This window comes from Solanum dulcamara, chromosome 11 (genome assembly GCF_947179165.1).
Source record: "Solanum dulcamara chromosome 11, daSolDulc1.2, whole genome shotgun sequence".
Taxonomy (NCBI): domain Eukaryota; kingdom Viridiplantae; phylum Streptophyta; class Magnoliopsida; order Solanales; family Solanaceae; genus Solanum; species Solanum dulcamara.
The window spans coordinates 35,083,682-35,102,831 of record NC_077247.1 but is presented as its reverse complement, the minus strand read 5'-3'; the positions used below and the strand labels follow the sequence as shown (position 1 = coordinate 35,102,831).

General features: G+C 35.8%; 2 protein-coding genes and 1 pseudogene across 7 annotated transcripts in view; all 3 read left to right on the top strand.

Moving 5' to 3' along the window:
* The first annotated feature begins 2,479 nt into the window (after window positions 1–2,479).
* The window catches only part of LOC129872821 (RNA pseudouridine synthase 5), a 64,682-nt gene continuing 48,011 nt past the window's right edge, over window positions 2,480–19,150 (top strand). For both annotated transcript variants that reach the window (XM_055947714.1, XM_055947713.1), the window contains exon 1: window positions 2,480–2,496. In XM_055947714.1, the coding sequence (XP_055803689.1) occupies window positions 2,494–2,496 (3 nt within the window). In that variant the 5' untranslated portion in view covers window positions 2,480–2,493. The remainder of the gene's footprint in view (window positions 2,497–19,150) is intronic.
* LOC129872823 (double-stranded RNA-binding protein 1-like) lies at window positions 2,521–18,220 on the top strand. Of its 5 annotated transcripts, none has more exons than XM_055947727.1 (7): window positions 2,521–2,656; window positions 4,102–4,169; window positions 4,298–4,369; window positions 8,864–8,925; window positions 9,193–10,084; window positions 11,972–12,231; window positions 17,221–18,220. In XM_055947727.1, exons 5-7 carry the CDS (start codon window positions 10,060–10,062, stop codon window positions 17,902–17,904), a joined length of 969 nt encoding a protein of 322 aa, XP_055803702.1. In that variant the 5' UTR covers window positions 2,521–2,656; window positions 4,102–4,169; window positions 4,298–4,369; window positions 8,864–8,925; window positions 9,193–10,059; the 3' UTR covers window positions 17,905–18,220. The 5 variants fall into 5 exon arrangements, with proteins under 5 accessions (XP_055803702.1, XP_055803700.1, XP_055803701.1 ...); XM_055947725.1 differs by having other exon boundaries at window positions 4,102–4,369; window positions 9,193–9,434; window positions 10,047–10,084; XM_055947726.1 differs by having other exon boundaries at window positions 2,546–2,566; window positions 4,102–4,369.
* On the top strand, window positions 7,368–8,077 carry LOC129873189 (leucine-rich repeat receptor-like serine/threonine/tyrosine-protein kinase SOBIR1; annotated as a pseudogene).

Below are 19,150 nucleotides of genomic sequence, written 5' to 3'. Positions count from 1 at the left end.
TCAAGTCCCTCCTTCAGAAAGCCTGAATTTAGATACCTCATCTTCACTTGCCATTATGTTCTCAAATTAAAATTAAAATATAGAAACTGATAGATATATTAACTTGGGTTGAACTAATATATATATATATATATATATGTGTGTGTGTGTGTGTGTGTGTGTGTGTGTGTGTGTGTCATAAATTGTATTAAAATATCTCGCGTAAATAATTCTTTTGAACAGTGATTTGTTCAGAAAAATAATTGCTCAACAACCGACAAGGAGAATCTGAAACATTAACTGAGCAACCATCGCTAACACAATTTAAGCTTGTATTTAAACCAAATTTTCTAAGCCCGAAAAATGGCCTCTTCTCATGTAATTCAACAACAAACACATCATCTGGTGTGTGTAATAACTACTTGTTCATAAGGTAATGAATAAATTGGAGTTGTGTGGTCACTTTTTGAAGGTCAAGAAAGTAACCAAAACAAGTATTCCTAAACAACTCAACCTGTTTTTCAGATAAAAAAACTTTTATTTTCTCAATCACGTCATGATTAGTATATAACGACCACCGACTTGAAGAATACAAAACATCTGGATGTCTTAAAAATTTACGATCCTGCATATAAATAATATCAATCTATCAATATAAATAATTATATCTTAACATGAACCCTCAAATAGGACTCAAAGCCAGTAGCAATATACTAAGCTTAATTAAAATCAATAGTAATATTCAAAACCAACAGCAACATACTAAGCTCAATTAGAAAAACAAGAAAGTTTAAAGGCATATGAGATGTTCCAACAAAGCATTATAACATGAAGCTACAATTTTTAAAAGAGAAACCAAGCAGTTGATCATTAATAGAAACTAAGAAGAAACTATTAAAGAGAGAATCTTAACATAACTGCCAGGCAAGGAGAAAATGAATCACGCTATGACTAACAGATGAATAAGAAATATGCAAGGAAAGGACACAAAGCACAGGAGACCAAAGTAAACATGAAAATAGCTCAAACTAAGCAAGTGATCACATATTTCAAGGTGCAATTATCAAACAGTAGATAAATCAAATTTAGACGAGTATAATATTTAAAAGAACCATGAACTCAAGGCAAGCTATAATTCAATACTCAATGCTTAAACTATAACAAAATCAGAACAATATGTTTAAAGATTTCTGATTCACAACTTTTTCAATGTAAGATTCAGAACAACATGTTTAACATCTAAATTAGTCACATAACGAAGTAGTATTTTTCATAGAAAACAAAAGGCTAAATAACAAAGTTCATAATACACCAACACAATGAAAAAAACACATCAACGAACAGTAGTTGAAACAATTTAAAATGACTTAACAGAAGAGGCTAAAGAACACTAATTTCACTTCATAAGAAAAGTAAAGACCATATTAAACTAAAAGAGACTATAATAAAAGAATCAAATACACAAAAAATTTCACTTTTGTTCTTTACAGATCACTAAAGGCTTTTTTTCATTAGCTACAGATTTCATTCGTCTCTAATTCTCTTCTAATTCAATTTTAATGTGTGTGTAATACATTTAGTTCAAAGTTTAATTCATTTTTTGTCGTGTACAGATCACTAAAGACTTTTTTCATTAGCTACAGGTTTCATTCGTCTCTAATTCTCTTCTAATTCAATTTCAATGTGTGTCTATAGATCACTGAAGTATAATAAACTTGAGTAAATAAATTTAGACTATAATAAAAATATCAAATACACAATTTTTTTCTTCAACATCGAGCAAACAAGTTCAAAACAACCACAAATTAAGAAAGTACACATAAACAGATTAAAAAAGCTATATGTTAAATAATCTGTTGGTAGAATGACATACCGAATATAGACTTTCCGGTAGAACCATATTTTTGGACAATCGATTTTGACTTTTTGGATTCTTCTCCTGAGCAACTGTAGGTCTCACTTTCTTTGACTGAAATTGAGGAGATAAATCCTAAAAATCATCATCACTGTCAACAACTTTCTTAAATGTCAATGCAACATCAACTCATTTTCTTTTCAATTTAGATTTGTAACTCAACTCAATTGTTTTTTTCTTACTTCTATCGCCCGTTTTCTTCACATACATTGCTTGACAATTTTGATTAACCTCACCATCAACTTCTTCTGGAGACTGATTTGCAGAAATTTTCAAATTAAAATTAGGACCAACATTGATTTCGTCACTGCCGGTTGAATCAACAATCCGAATTCATGGGCTTCTTCTAGAATCTGACCTTCCATTAAAATTGTCACCTAAAACCTATGAGTTGCAAAGTGTGGGCCTTTTCATATATATATATATATATATATATATATATATTTTTTTTTTTTTAAATTATTATTATTATTATTATTATTATTATTATTTTTTTATTATTATTATTATTTTTTTAAAATAGCACCAGAAATAGATGGTTGTTCACTCTTTTTAAATCCTTTTCACTAATTTCTTTTTCACCATAATACCCTGTTCACATGGTAATAGCCCACTATACTCGGTCTCTCTGATTTCTTCGATAAGGTTTTGTAGAAATTTTTGACATTATTGGTTAGCGGTAGGATTTGAACTTGAGTTTAATGTTTTGCCAGAAATTTGTTGAGTTCTTCAAGTTTTGGGATACGAATATACTGATCTAAGGTCTTGTTCTTCCTGATTCTTTGATTTTGCTCTTCAAATTGTAATTTACATTTTTTTTCATCTTGCATGTGGATTTTAATTATATTTTCTCAGCTTGTTTGTGTTTTTCCTTCACTGATTCTAGTTTATTTTGTATGTATGTGGCTCAGATTAGTTTTTGTTTTGGTATATTGATGGATTTTGAGAATAGTTTTGAAGTGTGATTCTGTCATCCCCAGTTCTCGAATTTCTTATTCCGACTCTGATAAGTAGTCGTCTTGGCCTAGGGTTTCTGTGCTCTGCTCGAAATGGCTCTACTCGGCAATGAGGAGTAGAGATAGAAAATGGAGGATAGAGAGACTGAGTGAAAATTTTGAATGTTGAAAATGGAGTAGAGAGAACAAATTCTTGAGTCTTGTTTCCTAGATATTTTGCAGCTTTTCAGCTCTATTATTGTTAAATGCTATTGAACTAGTCGTTACTTGATTCTCTTTTTTGTTACCCATTTATGAACTTAATGTGGTCGTTGTATATGAGCCAAAGTTCTACAAGTTTGTAGGTTGTAGTTAACCACATTACATTTTGTCTCTCATTCAGTTGTATGGTTGTTCATATACTCGAGAAGAGATAAATGCAATTACGATTGAAATCATGTCTAAAACACAACACAAATAAATCTAGTTTTTCAGGAGAAAGGTAAATAATGGATCAAGATATTCAACACAACACAATTGCCTATTTATGCCTAAAACACTGGTTGGTATTGATAATAATTAAGTGTCTTTGAATAGAGATAATGGGTAGGCCTTGTCTATCATTTAATCACGTATGGCAATTGCTAATCTACCATTCAAATCTAATCTTAGATTGTTTGGAACAGGCTTATTCAGAAAGTAGTTTCATTTTCCTTAAAAAGAGAATCAATTCATAATGGAAAATATAATAATCCAAAAAGATAACATGTGTATGATGATTGATTCAATTCTCACAAAACAATTCGGTTCCAACGAAATACCCAAGAAGCTACGCTCCAACTTTTCTCTCATATTTTTCTATAATCTTCTTTCAATTTTTTACAAATTCGTCAACTTAGAGAACGGGCTAAAGTTTTCAAAGGTTTGTTATGCGTGAGTGTAGTTGTGTATTGGATAGATAGCCATGAACAAACAGATTATTTAGTTTATTTTTGTATATGTTCGTGTCGATTCAAGAACCGAATTGTTTTGTGAGAAGCTTTGAGTCTCAATTGTTGTTATCGATAGATTTACGTTAGGTGTCCATCGGCTGAATATATGTACGATAATTTTGTTCTGTTTTTTCTATTTTCATCTCTCTAACTAAATTATTCTCTTTATTCACTCTCTATGTAAATCTCACTGATACTAAAAATTTCTATTAATAAGTCGAAGCTTTTTCTCGTAAACCTTCTTCTTACAACTTGATTTGCTATTTTTGACTTTATGCAGGCCTGAATGCTGATGAATCAAATGAGGTTGTGAGGGATCTCGACATATATTGGGTCACTCTTCATGAGGTTCTTTTTATGCATTTCTTAACCCTTAAGTTCTTCAAAAAGGAAGCTGATTTCGAAAACAGCTATGTGTTTCACAATTTGGGATAAATTGTGTGCTGTTGTTTGCCTAATATATGTACCAATCGAAGAAAATACTCTAACTGGTTAGTGCTAGATGGAGCACTCATGGAGCTTTCGAATTGTTGATTGGAAATGTTGAGGTATAACCGCAATTCATTTTTTTTATTTTTTGAAGGGTTAATATATTCTAATTTTTCTTTTTTGTTTATCATAAGTTGATTCTCTGCTAATTTTGATGTATAACTCCATTTTAGATTTTCTCAATTATATGAATCACATATGGCGGAGTTGAATACAATAAGCTCAAAAGTTTCAAACATTATAATATTATATGCAATAGTAGAATACAACATAAATACAAGGTCCTTATGACTTAGAGCCAACTTGAGTTTAGAGTAATGTCTGCATACTTCTCTTTCCTCCATTTGAAATCAATTAATGTAGATCACATTTAGCATGTGTACTACTATAACTTCAACTTAGTGGGATACTTCCATGGGTAAAATGTTTCTCTAGCGCGTACCATTGCTTTCTTTTTATAATTCTCCTTCTCAATTATTGAAATTATTATCTTCTGGAATCATCTGTAGCTTACCTTATTCTTTTGATAGTTCTCCTAGCTTATTAATCATTGAAGCTACATCTTCTATAACCTTTCAAGACTCAAGTTGTAAATTGGAGTTCTCTAGACATATTTTACTATTATCAACATTTACTTATTAACTTTACATACATAGTATCTATTATATTTGCAATGCCTTCAAATTGCCTTTCCTTCTCACAATTTTACTTTTAGATTATCTTCTTTTTTTATGTGTGTATCGGAGCTATGTCTTGGCTGTTTTTGGATTACTTTACCATCTTATATATTTCCCGTTATAGTTGCTACATGTGCAGGTACAACTTATCTTATATTTCTACTATATAGAAAAGCCATGGGCTGAACGACCAAGGGCAGTTTAGTAATATTTTGCTAATGTGAGGGCAAACTTGTATTCGAAACGCATAAGTTTTTTCTTGTTCTTCTATATTTTCTAGAATCCATTTAACTCTTCCCGACATAGCTCTCTTTTCTCTCTCTGTTCAATCCTATGTTCTGCTCTCCTTGATCTTCTTCTTTTGTTTCTCCATTTCACTTCTGCTTCTAATCTTCATTCATTTTTGGAAAAAGGCTCAAATATGCCATCAAACTTTGAGAAAAGGTTCATTTATGCCATACGTTAAAAGTTTGGCTCATCTATGCCATTGCCGTTTGAGAAAAGGCTCATCTATGCCATTATTTTTTAACTCCGATTTTACAAAACAACCAAACAACTTTTAACATTTTTTTATTGGAGTTTTGAATCAAATATACTCTTTTTGCTTCTTTTTCTTTACGAACACATGAAGAACTCCAAATTTTCAACTTCTTCAATTTTTTACGAAATCATCTCAAATTTCAATATTAGCATCCTTCCATGCTAGACATCAAAATTCAATATCTTTTGAGCTCGAATTCAACCTAACCCAACGAGATACACTTAAAATTTCTTCAAAAATTTCAAAACTTTACCCTCGTAATTTTTTTCCACAACTCCAAATTACTTGAAATAGACTCAAAAAATACTATGTTAAAGTTTACTATATCTATGTTAAAAATTTCAAGTGATTTGGAGTTATGGAGAAAATTCTACCATTATAGAAGGTTAAAGTTTTGAAATTTTTTGAAGTGTCTTGTTGGATTAGGTTGAATTCGAGCTTAAAAGATATTGAGTTTTGATATCTAGCTTGGAGGGATGCTACTATTAAAATTTTAGGTAATTTCATGAAAAATTGAAGAAGTTGGAAATTTGGAGTTCTTGATGTTCTTCATCTGTTCTTGGTGTTCTTGAAGAAGAAGAAGCAAAAAGTGTATATTTGATTCAAAACTTCAGTAGAAAAGTGTTAAAAGTTGTTTGAGTGGTTTTACAAAACCGGAGTTAAAAAATAATGGCATAGATGAGCCTTTTCTCAAATGGTAATGTCATAGATGAGCCAAACTTTTAACGGATGGCATAAATGAGCCTTTTCTCAAAGTTCGATAGCATATTTGAGCCTTTTTCCTTCATTTTTTGATGAGTTTAATATATTTTCTTTCTGAGTTCTTTGTTTTTGTCACAAAAGTGAGATTGTATTTTTTGTAATCTTGTAATTTTGACTTAGGATCAAAATTCCATAGATTCAAATTTGTGAGGTGTTCAATTTTTTGTCACTAAATGGTTCCAATTAAACACCTTTCGGGTTGTTTGTAATAGAAATTAGATGTATCTAATCCCAAAAGACGGAGAAATAGTTAGGTAGTTTTCTCTTCTTTCACCTCCTTAAATTTTTTTCCTTAGCTTTTCCCCTTTGCTCTATCTTTTTTGCCTTCTCATGCTAATTTTTTCCCATTTATTATCGAATTCAAATATACAACAACAACAACATACCCAGTGAAATTCCACAAGTGGGGTCTGTACGGAGACCTTCCCTTTATCTCATGGAGATAGATAAACTGTTTTCGAAAGATCCTCGGCTCAAAAGTCACAGTCCCAAGTAAGAGAGAAAAACAAACAATATATATAGCATAATGGTAAAAAAGCGATGCAAATTTTACAAGACAAGAACATTAACGATAGCAAAATAATGTGATAAACAAAGGCAATAACAACACAACTATAAAGGCACGCCTAGATCTACGACCCCCTAAACCGACACATGGCAAGACACTATTCTATCCCAACTAGCCTTTTACCTTAATCCGCGACCTCCACTCATTTCTATTTAAGGTCATGTCCTCGGTGATATGGAGTAGTGCCATATCTTGTCTAATCACCTCTCTCCAATACTTTTTCGGTCTACCCCTACCCCTCCGCATAAACCCAACTCCAACCGCTCGTACCTCCTAACTGGGGCATCGACACCCCTCCTCTGCACAAGCCCGAACCATCTCAGTCTCGCTTCTCTCATCAAATGTATGCTGAAAATGAGAAAGGTCAACAAAAGAAATGTGAACTTTGTGGTGCCACTTAGAATTTTGTTCTATTTATATTCCCATATCTTTTTTGCAATTGAAGGTTATATCTTCTCTCTTTGTTATATCTGAATAATATTTACACTCTTAAAATGAAATAACAAATAATTCGAAAATTGAAACCAATTATATCTGCTGTGATCTTTTCATTGCTCTTCAAACTTGTAATGTTCTTCGTAAGAAGGGGAAAGAACAATTCAAGTTTAACAATATATAGTCCGTTGATCAAGAAAGTCGGGGACTTGGTTTTCTTAGAGAATGAAGATGGAGTGGCATCACTTGAAATGATTGGAAAAGGTGGTTGTGGAGATGTTTATAGAGCCGAGTTACCGGAAAGTAATGGGAAGATTATACAATCCTCAATGGGTGCTTCAGAGATCACTGGGGGAGATACCAAGGCTTTGAACAAGAAAATGCGCCAAGTTAAATCAGAAATTCAAATTGTAGGTCAAATCAGACATCAAAATCTGCTTCCATTACTAGCACATATGCCAAGGCTAGATTGCCATTACTTGATCTATGAATATATGACAAATGGGAGTTCACATGACATCCTCCAGCAAGTTAAATAAGGGACAAGGGAATTAGATTGGTTGGGACGACACAGAATTGCAGCAGGAATAGCTGCTGGTCTTGAGTTTCTTCATATAAACCATACTCAACGCATAATTCATAAAGATCTAAAGCCAACAAATATCCTTCTTAGAACCTGTTTGGATGGACTTATTTTAAGTAACTTATAAGTTGAAAACTGCTTATAAGTTTTTTTAAAAAGTAGGTGTAGCCCAACTTATTTTTTTGAATTATAAGCTATTTCAACTTATAAGCTTCTTAAAATAAGTTCATTCAAACAAACCCAATTATTTATTGGGGCTTATTTTAAGCACAAAATGACTTTAAGTTGGCCGACAAACACTCAAAAAAGCTGAATACAGCTTATAAGTAACTTATAAGCCAATCCAAACGGCTCTTAATGATGATATGGAAGCTCAAATTGCTAATTTTGGCCTTGCAAAGGAAGTTCCAGACGCTCATACAGGCATACACATGTTACGACTTCAAATGTCGCAGGAGCTGTGGGCTTTATTGCACCAGAATACCATCAAACACTGAAGTTTACAGACAAGTGATAGATACAGCTTCGGTGTGGTGCTAGCCGTTTTGGTTATTGGAAAGCTTCCTTCAGATGATTTTTTCCAGAATACTTCTAAAAAGAGTTTAGTTAAGTGGCTGAGAAATATAATGACTTCTGATGATCCTAAACGAGAAATTGATCCTAAGCTGATAGGAAATGGATATGGGGAGCAAATGCTTTTGGTTCTTGAGATAGCTTGCTTTTGTGCTCTGGAAAATCCAAAGGAGAGGCCTAACAGTAAAGGTGTTCGGTGCATGTTAACTCAGGTCAAGCATTAAGTATACACAGGATAAGGCATACGGTATACGTTGGTTATGTAACTAAAAATGTGTTCTGTATTTCAGTTACTATCTCCAAGATGGAGATTTTGCAAGTTGATTATAACTCGAAATTTTCGTAATTTATTTTTTGAAATGCATTTAATTTGAAATTATAACTCTAAATTTTATCATGTGTAAATTTTTGTAGGGAGAGTTTTCTACATAAAGGCGTGTGATGCAGGTGGCGAATTGGTGATGCATGGAAGAAATGTAAGTTCCATAATTCTGACTAAGTACTTTTTTCTTCAAAATCTGAGGTTACTTGGTAAATACTAAGCTTATTTAACTAACTATGATTAGTCCTCTAAGTTAGTTAAGTAGTTAAGAGGTAGGGGAAGGGAATTGCAAGGTGAAGAATCGAACCCTCATCAATAAGGTGAACTAAGTTCAGATAGCCAACCAACTAACCAACTAACTAACTAAGCTTTTAAGAGTCTTAAGGAGTCTACTTTTTAAAATTTATTTTGTGTTAAATAGTTTGCAGGACCTCTCTGAAATATTCCATCAAAACATTTTTGTCGTTGATATCTCATTTGGAGAAAGAGAGCCAACAAACAAACTGGAAATGATGTAGCAAGAATTTTTTGATTATTCAGATCTCAAAAGAACAGAGATCTCATATGAAAACTAAGAGGTGTAAGGCATTGCAGAAAGCTGCTGCTTGAACTGCTCTTATCAAGTGTGCTTGATGGTTACTGCATAGAGATCAATACAGATTTGTAAGTTATTGGCATAGTTTTTTTCTATTGTAAAGTGATAGTGATAAAGTTTTCATTGAAGGCTTGGATGCACTTTATTTTCAATGTTTATAGACTTATAGAAATGATAAGTTTTTTCAGATTTACCCAAATTGAAGATCTCTTCCACCAACTTTCTACTTTTTCAAATACTGAACGTGACATTCTTTTTTATCTCTTCCTAACTTTATATTAATTTTTGGTATGGGATGGCTTAACTGCATATGTTCCAATAAAATAGGAGTTTATAAAACTATTCGCATGTATACTAGGCACCATATTGGTTATATGACCCTTTAAATAACTTGTATCCTTGCTGGAAATTTTGAAGGTCAAAGTGGAAAAAGGAGGAGAACAAGTTTCAAATTCCTAGAATCCAATGGATTTTATATTAGTTGTCATTCAATTTCCTTTTTTACCCTTAAATATAATGAGAATAACAATTCTGTCACCTTGTTCCTTCCACGGCTCAAAAGTTTGATGGGTATTTATGGAATTTTCTCAGAGAATAAATACCATGTTCAGTTTTTTCCTTTTATAAAAATTTGGGTTTTCTCGTTTCTATTCATTCTCTTCTTTGGTCTTTGGTATAAGCGGCAATACCAAAATGGCGAACAACCAGAGCATCAGAAGTAAGTTTTTTTTCCTTTATATCTCTTGAATTTTCTTGTAATTTTTTTTTACTTTGAGTAGGATCAATTGAATTCAGTGTTTGATATACAAACCTCAGATTCTTATTTGTAAATTATTTTTTTTTGAGTTTTAATGTGCTTGGACAATTTTGTATACTAAAAAAACTGTTTTTTCTGATGAAAAACTTGTTAAGAAAGAGCAAGGAGGAAGGAAAAAAGATGAAATCTTTTTTATGGAAAAACCAATCCTAAGTTGTTAAGTTTGGCTAATGCATTTGGGTTTAATGGGTAATTGAGGTATATTGTGATAAATGTAGCAGTTTTGAGCCGTATTTGTACTTTTTTAAAGATTTAATACTTGATTCAGAAAAGCAAAAAGGTATGTAGAGTTTCTAGCCTATTGGGGAAATCTAGGTATGTAGCTCTGCAATATTGGATATTGAGTAGCATTTTCTTCTGGTGATGGGCATTCTTTTTCACCCCTTTCTGTGCTTGGAAATATAACCATGCTTTTATATAGATCTGAACCTGTTAGTGCTGCTAGATAGTATAATTAAGCCCAACTTAGCGATGCATATGCTAATGGTGTCCCTCGTTATACATATCCTGCTGATTGTAACTTGTAGTTAATTTACATGAGCATGTAAATTTCAGCATCTGTATAAAAAATTATTTTCCCTCAAAACATCTCAAGTTTCTTTCCGTCATATAGTTCAAAACATACAACGAGGAATAGTCCTCCATATCGTTTTCATTTTCGTATTTCCTTTGAAATACATTCATATGCTGATGAGATCCTTAATGGTTGCTGGAATAATCCATTTGATCCCAAGGATGTTTTGAAAAATAGATAACAAAGGGACCAACAACCTCAAAAATGCAGGAATAAGTATATGCTATCCTCAATTCCCTACTCACAGAGGAAAGCATTTGATACATAACTGCAAACGTCTTTTCTGTAAATTTGTTGACACGTCTGTGTCAACATCCATTATGAGCAATATGCAGCTGAAATGTTTGGCTCGTCAAATTATTTTATGAGGCAATGAAGGAAAATTTCCTGCCGCTACGAAAAAGATGTGCATAGAAAAAGCGTCCATTTCATGGCAAAGAGCCCTCATTTTCTGCCATAGCAGAGTTAATTCTTACCTCTAAAATAGCAATGTTTGTGATCGTTTAAGTGTATTAGAATAGTACCTGAATAGGATGTATTAGTAATGTTGGGATTAATTATGTTAGAATTATGTTTTATCTACTGTTTGGTTTCGTGTATTCAAGGGTAGTTCTGTCTTTAACCATGTATTAAGCCCGGTATTGCTAATATCATGAGTTGCTATGTATTAGTTATACACCCTATAATAATGTATACATACGTTGAAAACACTACCAAACAAGATATTAAATAATATCAAGACTAATACATGTACTATTTTCTCTAATACGACCTACCAAACGATCCTTGAGTGATATAAAAGATTGCAGTATCCATACCTATGTACCCATTAAAGTTGGTCATTTTAACAAAGGGTAGTTGGCATAGTTTTTTTTAATTACTTCTCCACTTCGTATAATTTTGGATAGGTGCAAGTATTTGCTTTTAGACAGAGATGTTAGGGTTTTAAAAGAGAGAGGAAAAGTAAATAAGGACAGTTTCCAATCCAAAATATTTACGTAGTCTGATCTACGGGATTTGATGGTCCCAATTGCTGAAATCTCAGCTTTATAGACATATATGTGCATGCCTTTTGTATTATTATGAAAGATTTTCAACAATTTTATAATAATTCTCTCATCTTTACTTGTCACCTTTCTGCTTTAAAGCTGTCTTTATTGCTTATTGCTTGTTTTATTAACGGTGATGGTAACTTACTATTAAACATATTACAGGTGTGTCAAGTTCTTATGTTTTCAAAAGCCGGTTGCAAGAGTATGCCCAAAAAGTTGGACTTCCTACCCCTGTTTATGAGACCATCAAGAAAGGCCCTTCTCATGAGCCTACATTTACGTCAACGGTGATTGTAAACAATGCTAGATATGATTCTCTAGCTGGATTTTACAATCGCAAGGCAGCGGAGCAATCAGCTGCTGAAGTTGCACTCATGAGTCTTGGAAACTCTGGGTCAATGGAAAACCTTTCTCAGCCAGTGGTAATTTGCTTTATCCTTTATCACTCGAGACAAAACAATTGTGCTTCTGCGCTCGTATGCACTATGATCTTAACTGTTCATGTATTCTAACGATAAGCCACAGTGTCAGATCTAGCTTGTGCAAATACATATGTTACTTTTCAAGAAAAATTTGGCCATGGCAATCTCTTACGCTACTGTTTCCTCGAAAATTTGCATCTTCCGGGTAACTTGTCCCATTTGAATTTCAATCTGCTGTAGGACTTCACTATGATGGCCAGCATCTTCATGCCAATAACTTACCTTGGCCAGTTCTTAATGATCTTTCTGTTTTGGTGAATGTATAAACTTCCATTTTGTGGTTGAATGCCTTATTTTTGGTTTTAGTCATCCGAGCCCCTTTCCCCTTCTCCCAGCAAGATATGACAGTCGAGTCTTTGAAGTCCTCTAATAACCTGCAGTAGAAGGTGGTGAGGAACATCACGCAGAGCATAAATATGGCAAATGTTTTTTATTTGCATTCATGCCCCTGGATTTGAAACTGGGTTGTTGTTGCAGTTTGGGCAGCCATTAGAAATAGCTAGATATGACAGTTGAATCTTTGAAGTCCTCTAATAACCTGCAGTAGAAGGTGGTGAGGAACATCTCGCAGAGCATGAATTTGGCAAATGTTTTTTATTTGCATTCATGCCTCTGGATTTGAAACTAGGTTGTTGTTGTTGCGGTTTGGGCAGCCATTAGAAATAGCTAATGTTTGACTTCCCTGGTTGTGTTAATTAGGTCCACAATGCAATGAAGATATGCTTTAGCATAACCACTCTAACTACCTTTAGGGGTTTATGTGTTAGTTTGAAGTGTGTTAGATTGCTTCATTTGCTACATACACAGATATCACGTGTATCCAGCTCTCTTTCTCCTTCCACCTCCCATTCTCTGTCCATCTTGAACTTTTCATATGTGATTATTGGTACAAGAATTTGGTAATCAGTGATAGCTATGAAATATATTCTCTGAGTCTTATTATAAAATTTTCACTTGCCGCTTGGATTCCTGACGGTGTTCTTCTCCGCCAACTTCTTCGGTTGATTCACGCAGGTGCACGTACAGAAGAGGCTCCGTCAGAGCTCCGACAAAACTCCGGTGACAAAAGCTGATCGGAGAAACTTCAACCAATTTATGAGCTTTCTTTGCTCTGTGAATAATCTTTAGATCTGCAACTATTTTTGAATAATCTTTAGATCTGCAACTATTTTTGAATTTTTGAACTTTTTCTAATTTGTTGTCTGATAGATATCTAGCTGGGTGATTTCTTTGGGCATTTCATTCGGTCGGTTCTTCTTGTAGAACTTTCTGGCTCTTTCTCTCATCTACGCAACAACTTCTCTCTTTGATTTTGAATGCACCCCATCTGTTCGATAAATTGTCTAAGAGGAAAAGGAGCTTGTTGGTAAGCTGACGTGAACGGTAACTCTGATGTGAAAAGTACTCCGAAGTGAACAGTGTTTTTCGGCGGTAACTAAGTTCATTTCAACTGGAGTTGGTACCTCCGGTTTCCATATCTTCCCATATCTATTCTTTGTTCATACACTTGTAGATACATTTTGCTGACTTTAGACCTTTGAATAATTGGTTAGTTCATACGCATTTTCGTGGCTTTGGGTAGTGATGGTAGACTAGGGTCATTTTCTCGCTCAGGGACGGGGACGAGGGTAAGGAGGGGTAAGTTGGTTAAAAGAATGTCTAGACTGAGAGTCGGTTCTTGGAACATTGGGACGTTAACGAGAAAATCCATAGAGCTAGTTGAGATTCTAAAGAAGAGAAAGATTAATATAGCTTGTGTCCAAGAGACCAAATGGGTAGGTTCCAAAGCTAAGGAGGTAGAGGGGTATAAGCTTTGGTTCTCTGGTAGATCGAAATATAGGAATCGGGCAGGCATTTTAGTAGACAGTGATTTAAGGGATCAGGTGGTGAAGGTTAGGAGAGTCAGTGATAAAATGATGTCGATTAAGGTGGTCATTGAAGGGATCACGTTGAACATTATTAGTGCTTATGCGCCGCAAGCGGGCTTAGGTGAGGAGGATAAAAGGTGCTTTTGGGAGGATTTGGACGAGTTAGTGGGAGGCATACCGCCTACTGAGAAGCTTTTCGTGGAAGGGGATTTCAATGGGCACATTGGGTCTATTTCGGGAGGGTATGATGATGTGCATGGAGGCTTTGGCTTCGGGGACAGGAATGAAGGAGTTTTACTTTTGGATTTCGCAAGAGCTTTTGGGTTGGTGATGGCCAATTTGAGTTTCCCAAAGAAGGAGGACCACTTGGTAACCTTCCGTAGTTCGGTGGCTAAGACTCAAATAGATTTTCTACTCCTTAGGAAGGATGATAAAGGTCTGTGCAAAGACTGTAAGGTCATTCCGATCGACAACCTTACAACCCGATATAAGCTCTTGGTGATGGATTTAGGAATCAAGATGATGAGGAAGAAGAGAGTCGGGGATGACCGACCTAGGATTAGATGGGGGAGTTTGATCACGGCTAGTGCCCTGGAGATGGGAGAGAAATTAAAGGATATGGGGGCCCGGGATAGTAGTGGGGATGCGAACAGTATGTGGGATAGAACGACTAGTTGTATTAGGGTGGTAACAAGGGAAATGTTGGGAGTCTCGACAAGTAGTCGTAGTCGGCATCGAGGGGACTGGTGGTGGAATGGAGAAGTGCAAGGAAAGGTGGAAGCAAAGAAGATGGCATATGCGAAGTTGATAGAAAGCAAGAATGAGGTAGAGAAGTGGACGAATAGAGAATTTTATAAGATAGCGAGGAAGGAGGCAAAGTCGGTGGTTTCGACGACAAAAATAGCAGCTTTTGAACGCCTTTATGCTGAACTAGAAGAGAAAGGCGGGGATAGGAAATTGTTTAGGCTAGCCAGGGCGCGGGAAAGAAGGGCATACGATGTGGATCAAGTGAAGTGCATTAAGGACGAGCATGAAAAAGTATTGGTAGAGGAGACCCTCAATAAACAGAGATTACAGTTATACTTCCATAAACTCTTGAATGAAGAAGGGGACAAAGAAATTGTGTTGGGAGATTTGGAACATACAGGGAGGCGTCATGATTTTGGGGGTTGCAGGAGTATTACGGTTGAGGAGGTTAAGGGTGTTATTCGTAGGATGCGTTGGGGAAAAGCGATCGGACCTGACGAGCTTCCTGGGGAATTTTGGAGGAGTGCGAGCTCGGTAGGTTTGGAGTGGCTGACTAGGTTATTTAATGTCATCTTTACGACGGCAACGATGCCCGAAGAATGGAGATTGAGCGTAATGATCCCCCTATACAAAAACAAGGGGGATATCCAGAGCTGCAACAACTATAGATGTATCAAGCTTCTAAGCCATACTATGAAAGTGTGGGAAAGAGTGGTGGAGATGAGGGTGGCGAGAGGCGTGTCTATTTCAGAGAACCAGTTCGGATTTATGTCGGGACGCTCAACTACAGAAGCTATCCATCTTATGAGGAGACTGGTAGAGCAGTATAGGGAGAGGAAGAGGGACTTGCATATGGTATTCATTGACCTAGAAAAGGCTTACGATAAAGTTCCACGAGAGATACTATGGAGATGTCTCGAGGCTAAAGGTGTACCTGTGGCGTACATTAAGGTGATCAAGGACATGTATAAGGGTGCCAAAACTAGGGTAAGGACAGTAGGAGGTGACTCAGAGCACTTCCCAGTTGTGATGGGGTTGCATCAAAGATCAGCTCTCAGTCCGTTTTTATTTGCCTTAGTGATGGATGGATTGACGCAACAAATTCAAGGTGAGATGCCATGGTGTATGTTTTTCGCGGCCGACATAGTCTGATCGATGAGACTCGTAGTGGAGTTAACGCTAAGCTGGAGGATTAGAGACATACCTTGGAGTCTAAAGAGTTTAAGTTGAGTAGGACCAAGACAGAGTACTTAGAGTGCAAGTTTAATGAGACACCTCAGGAGGTTGGCGCAAAAATTAGGCTTGGTGACCAGGCCATCCAAAAGAAAAGTAGTTTCAAGTACCTTGGGTCTATCATGCAAGGCAGCGGGGAGATTGGGGAGATTGGAGAGATTGACGATGATGTCACACACCGTATTGGGGTAGGGTGGATGAAATGGAGGCTCACTTCCGGTGTGCTATGTGACAAAAAGGTGCCACCACAACTTAAGGAAAAGTTCTACAAAGTGGTGGTTAGATTGACTATGTTATATGGGGCGGAGTGTTGGTCAGTTAAGGTCTCTCACGTTCAAAAGATGAAAGTTGCGAGATGAGAATGTTGAGATGGATGTGTGGGCATACCAGGAGCGACAAGATTAGAAACGAGGCTATTCGGGAAAAGGTAGGAGTGGCCTCGGTGGAAGACAAGATGCGGGAAATGCGACTGAGATGGTTTGGACATGTGAAGAAGAGAGACACAGATGCCCCAGTGCGGAGGTATGAGAGGGTGGCCATGGATGGTTTCAGAAGAGGTAGGGGTAGGCCGAAGAAATATTGGGGAGAGGTGATTAGACAGGACATGGCGCAGGTACAGCTTACCGAGGACATGACCTTAGATAGGAGGGTGTGGAGGACCCACATTAGGGTAGAAGGCTAGTATATAGTTTCGTTATTCTTTCTTATTAATAGGCGCATTAGCGCACTATAATTTCTTGTGCTCTGATTTATGTTATTATTTATTATTTTCTGTACTTTGATTACTCTATTTTATCTGTGTTGCTCTCGTTATTTGCTTTTCCATATCGCTTTGAACTTCTTAGCCTTATCTAACCTCTTTTATGCTTTTATTGAGCCGATGGTCTTTCGGAAACAGTCGTCCTACCTTGGTAGGAGTAAGGTCTACGTACACTTACCCTCCCCAGACCGCACGTTGTGGATTTCACTGGATTGTTGTTGTTGTTGTAGTACTAGTGCTTGGTTGTACTGTTAATTTCCAATTTTTGTATTCTAGAAGTAATAAAACCCTTCTATTTTGCCTTGTTTGGTGTATTTTCAGCATGAATCAGGCTTGTGCAAAAATTTGTTGCAAGAGTATGCTCAGAAGATGAATTTTGCAATTCCACATTATGAATGCCAGAGGTATGACTCGGAAAGCAAAATGATCACATTTTCATGTACTGTTGACGTAGGGGGAATGAAATATATTGGAGCGGCAGCTAGAACAAAGAAGGAAGCAGAGATCAAAGCTGCTCGAACTGCATTGTTGGCTGTTCAGTCTAGTGGTTTGGGGCCTAACTATTCTGGACACACTGTCGTTCCAATAAAGAAGGTCACAGATTTGGCAATCAGCAACCAGGAGAGTGCAGCAGCTCTGAAGCCAAAGAAATCCAAATTCAAGAAAAAGCAGACGATGAATGTTTTTGATGCCAGTAGTAAGGTACGGACGAAGAACACTGGTGACTCGGAAGTTCAGATGGTAAATCAAGCAAAACCAGAGATGCATGAAAATGCTGCTGTTATGACTCAAGGTACAGGATCTGGGCCTGCACCTTTTGCAGGCACTATGGGTGGTCTAGTTTCATCCAACAATTGGAGTTCTGATTATGGAGCTTCAAATCTTGGAATCAACTCTCAGTGTGGTGGAGGAGTTACGACTGAGGGAAATGCTGTTATTGGAGTTGGGCAGGTAACTTCAGAGGTAACACCAGTTGCTTGGAGCGATAACCTTCACGTGCTATAGATGCAGATCAAGGCCGAAGTTCAAACATGGAGGCAGAAATATCTCAACATGTTTGTTTTGCAGGATTAGTTATATCAGCTGGTGGGTACAAGAAGAGTTAGATTATAAGCTTTTCATTTGAACATCCAGATTGAAAGGGTTGTTGATGGCGTGCTTTTGCCATAGTGTTATAGCTTTTATAGTTACTAGTACATGTCAAATGTGTGGTTTAGTTGGCATAGTCACAGGTGCATGAATCAGTCTGACATTGTTTGGTTTACTTCATTTGCTTGAACATTTGATTTGCTATTTGATGAGGTAACCTGTTTTATGACAATATTTGATTTGGATTTGCTGCCGAGGGTCTTTTGGAAACAACCTCTCTACCTCCACGAGGTAGTGGTAAGGTTTGCGTCCGTTTACTCTCTCCAGACCTCACTTGTGAATTTCATTGGGTATGTTATTGTTGTTGTTGTCGTCGTCATTTGTTTGAACCCCACATTCCAAGCTCGCTCATGGTCCTTTGGACAAAAACCTTGTGTACTCATAAGTTACTGTTTCATCACTATTAACAGTAATAACTTACAAAATTTTGTTAGTAGTATCCTTCTGCGAGAGACAGATTGAGGAACGCAGAGATGGATTGAGGATTTAAATGTATGGGTTCAACTTTTAAGGTTCTTCACTTGAACCTATTGTGTTTTTAAAGTTATGGGCTCATATGTTCTCTTTATCACAATTTTAGTGAATTTTATATATAAATTTATACTTCACACCGGAACTACGGCAAGCTATGCCCGCAACTGTTGTTTTTATTTTATTTTTTAACCTATTGTTCCTGCTTCGGTTATCGTACTATTTATTGTGGTTATTGTTCTATTCTTCATTATTCTCTATATGTTTTCTTCCTTGTTGTGCTTTTTAAAAATAATTAGATATGTTTTACTTGAGTCGATGATTTATAAGAAATAATCTTTTTACTTTTTCAAGTTAGGGATAAGGTTATATAAACACCACCTTTTCCAAATCTCATTCGAGAAATTTCACCGAATATAGGTGTGTTGTAATTGTTGTAAGAAGATTTCTTTTGTAAAAGTTAGAGACTTTAAATTCTATCCAATGGTTTTGGCCGTGATAACAGTCAACTTCGAATTTCTATATAATAATAGATGAGGGAAGCCGCGCTCTGCACAACCCAACATGTTCAATTAAAGTTTATTTTAATAATAATTTATTTTATTTGCAAAAGCAACATTCGTATTTTAGC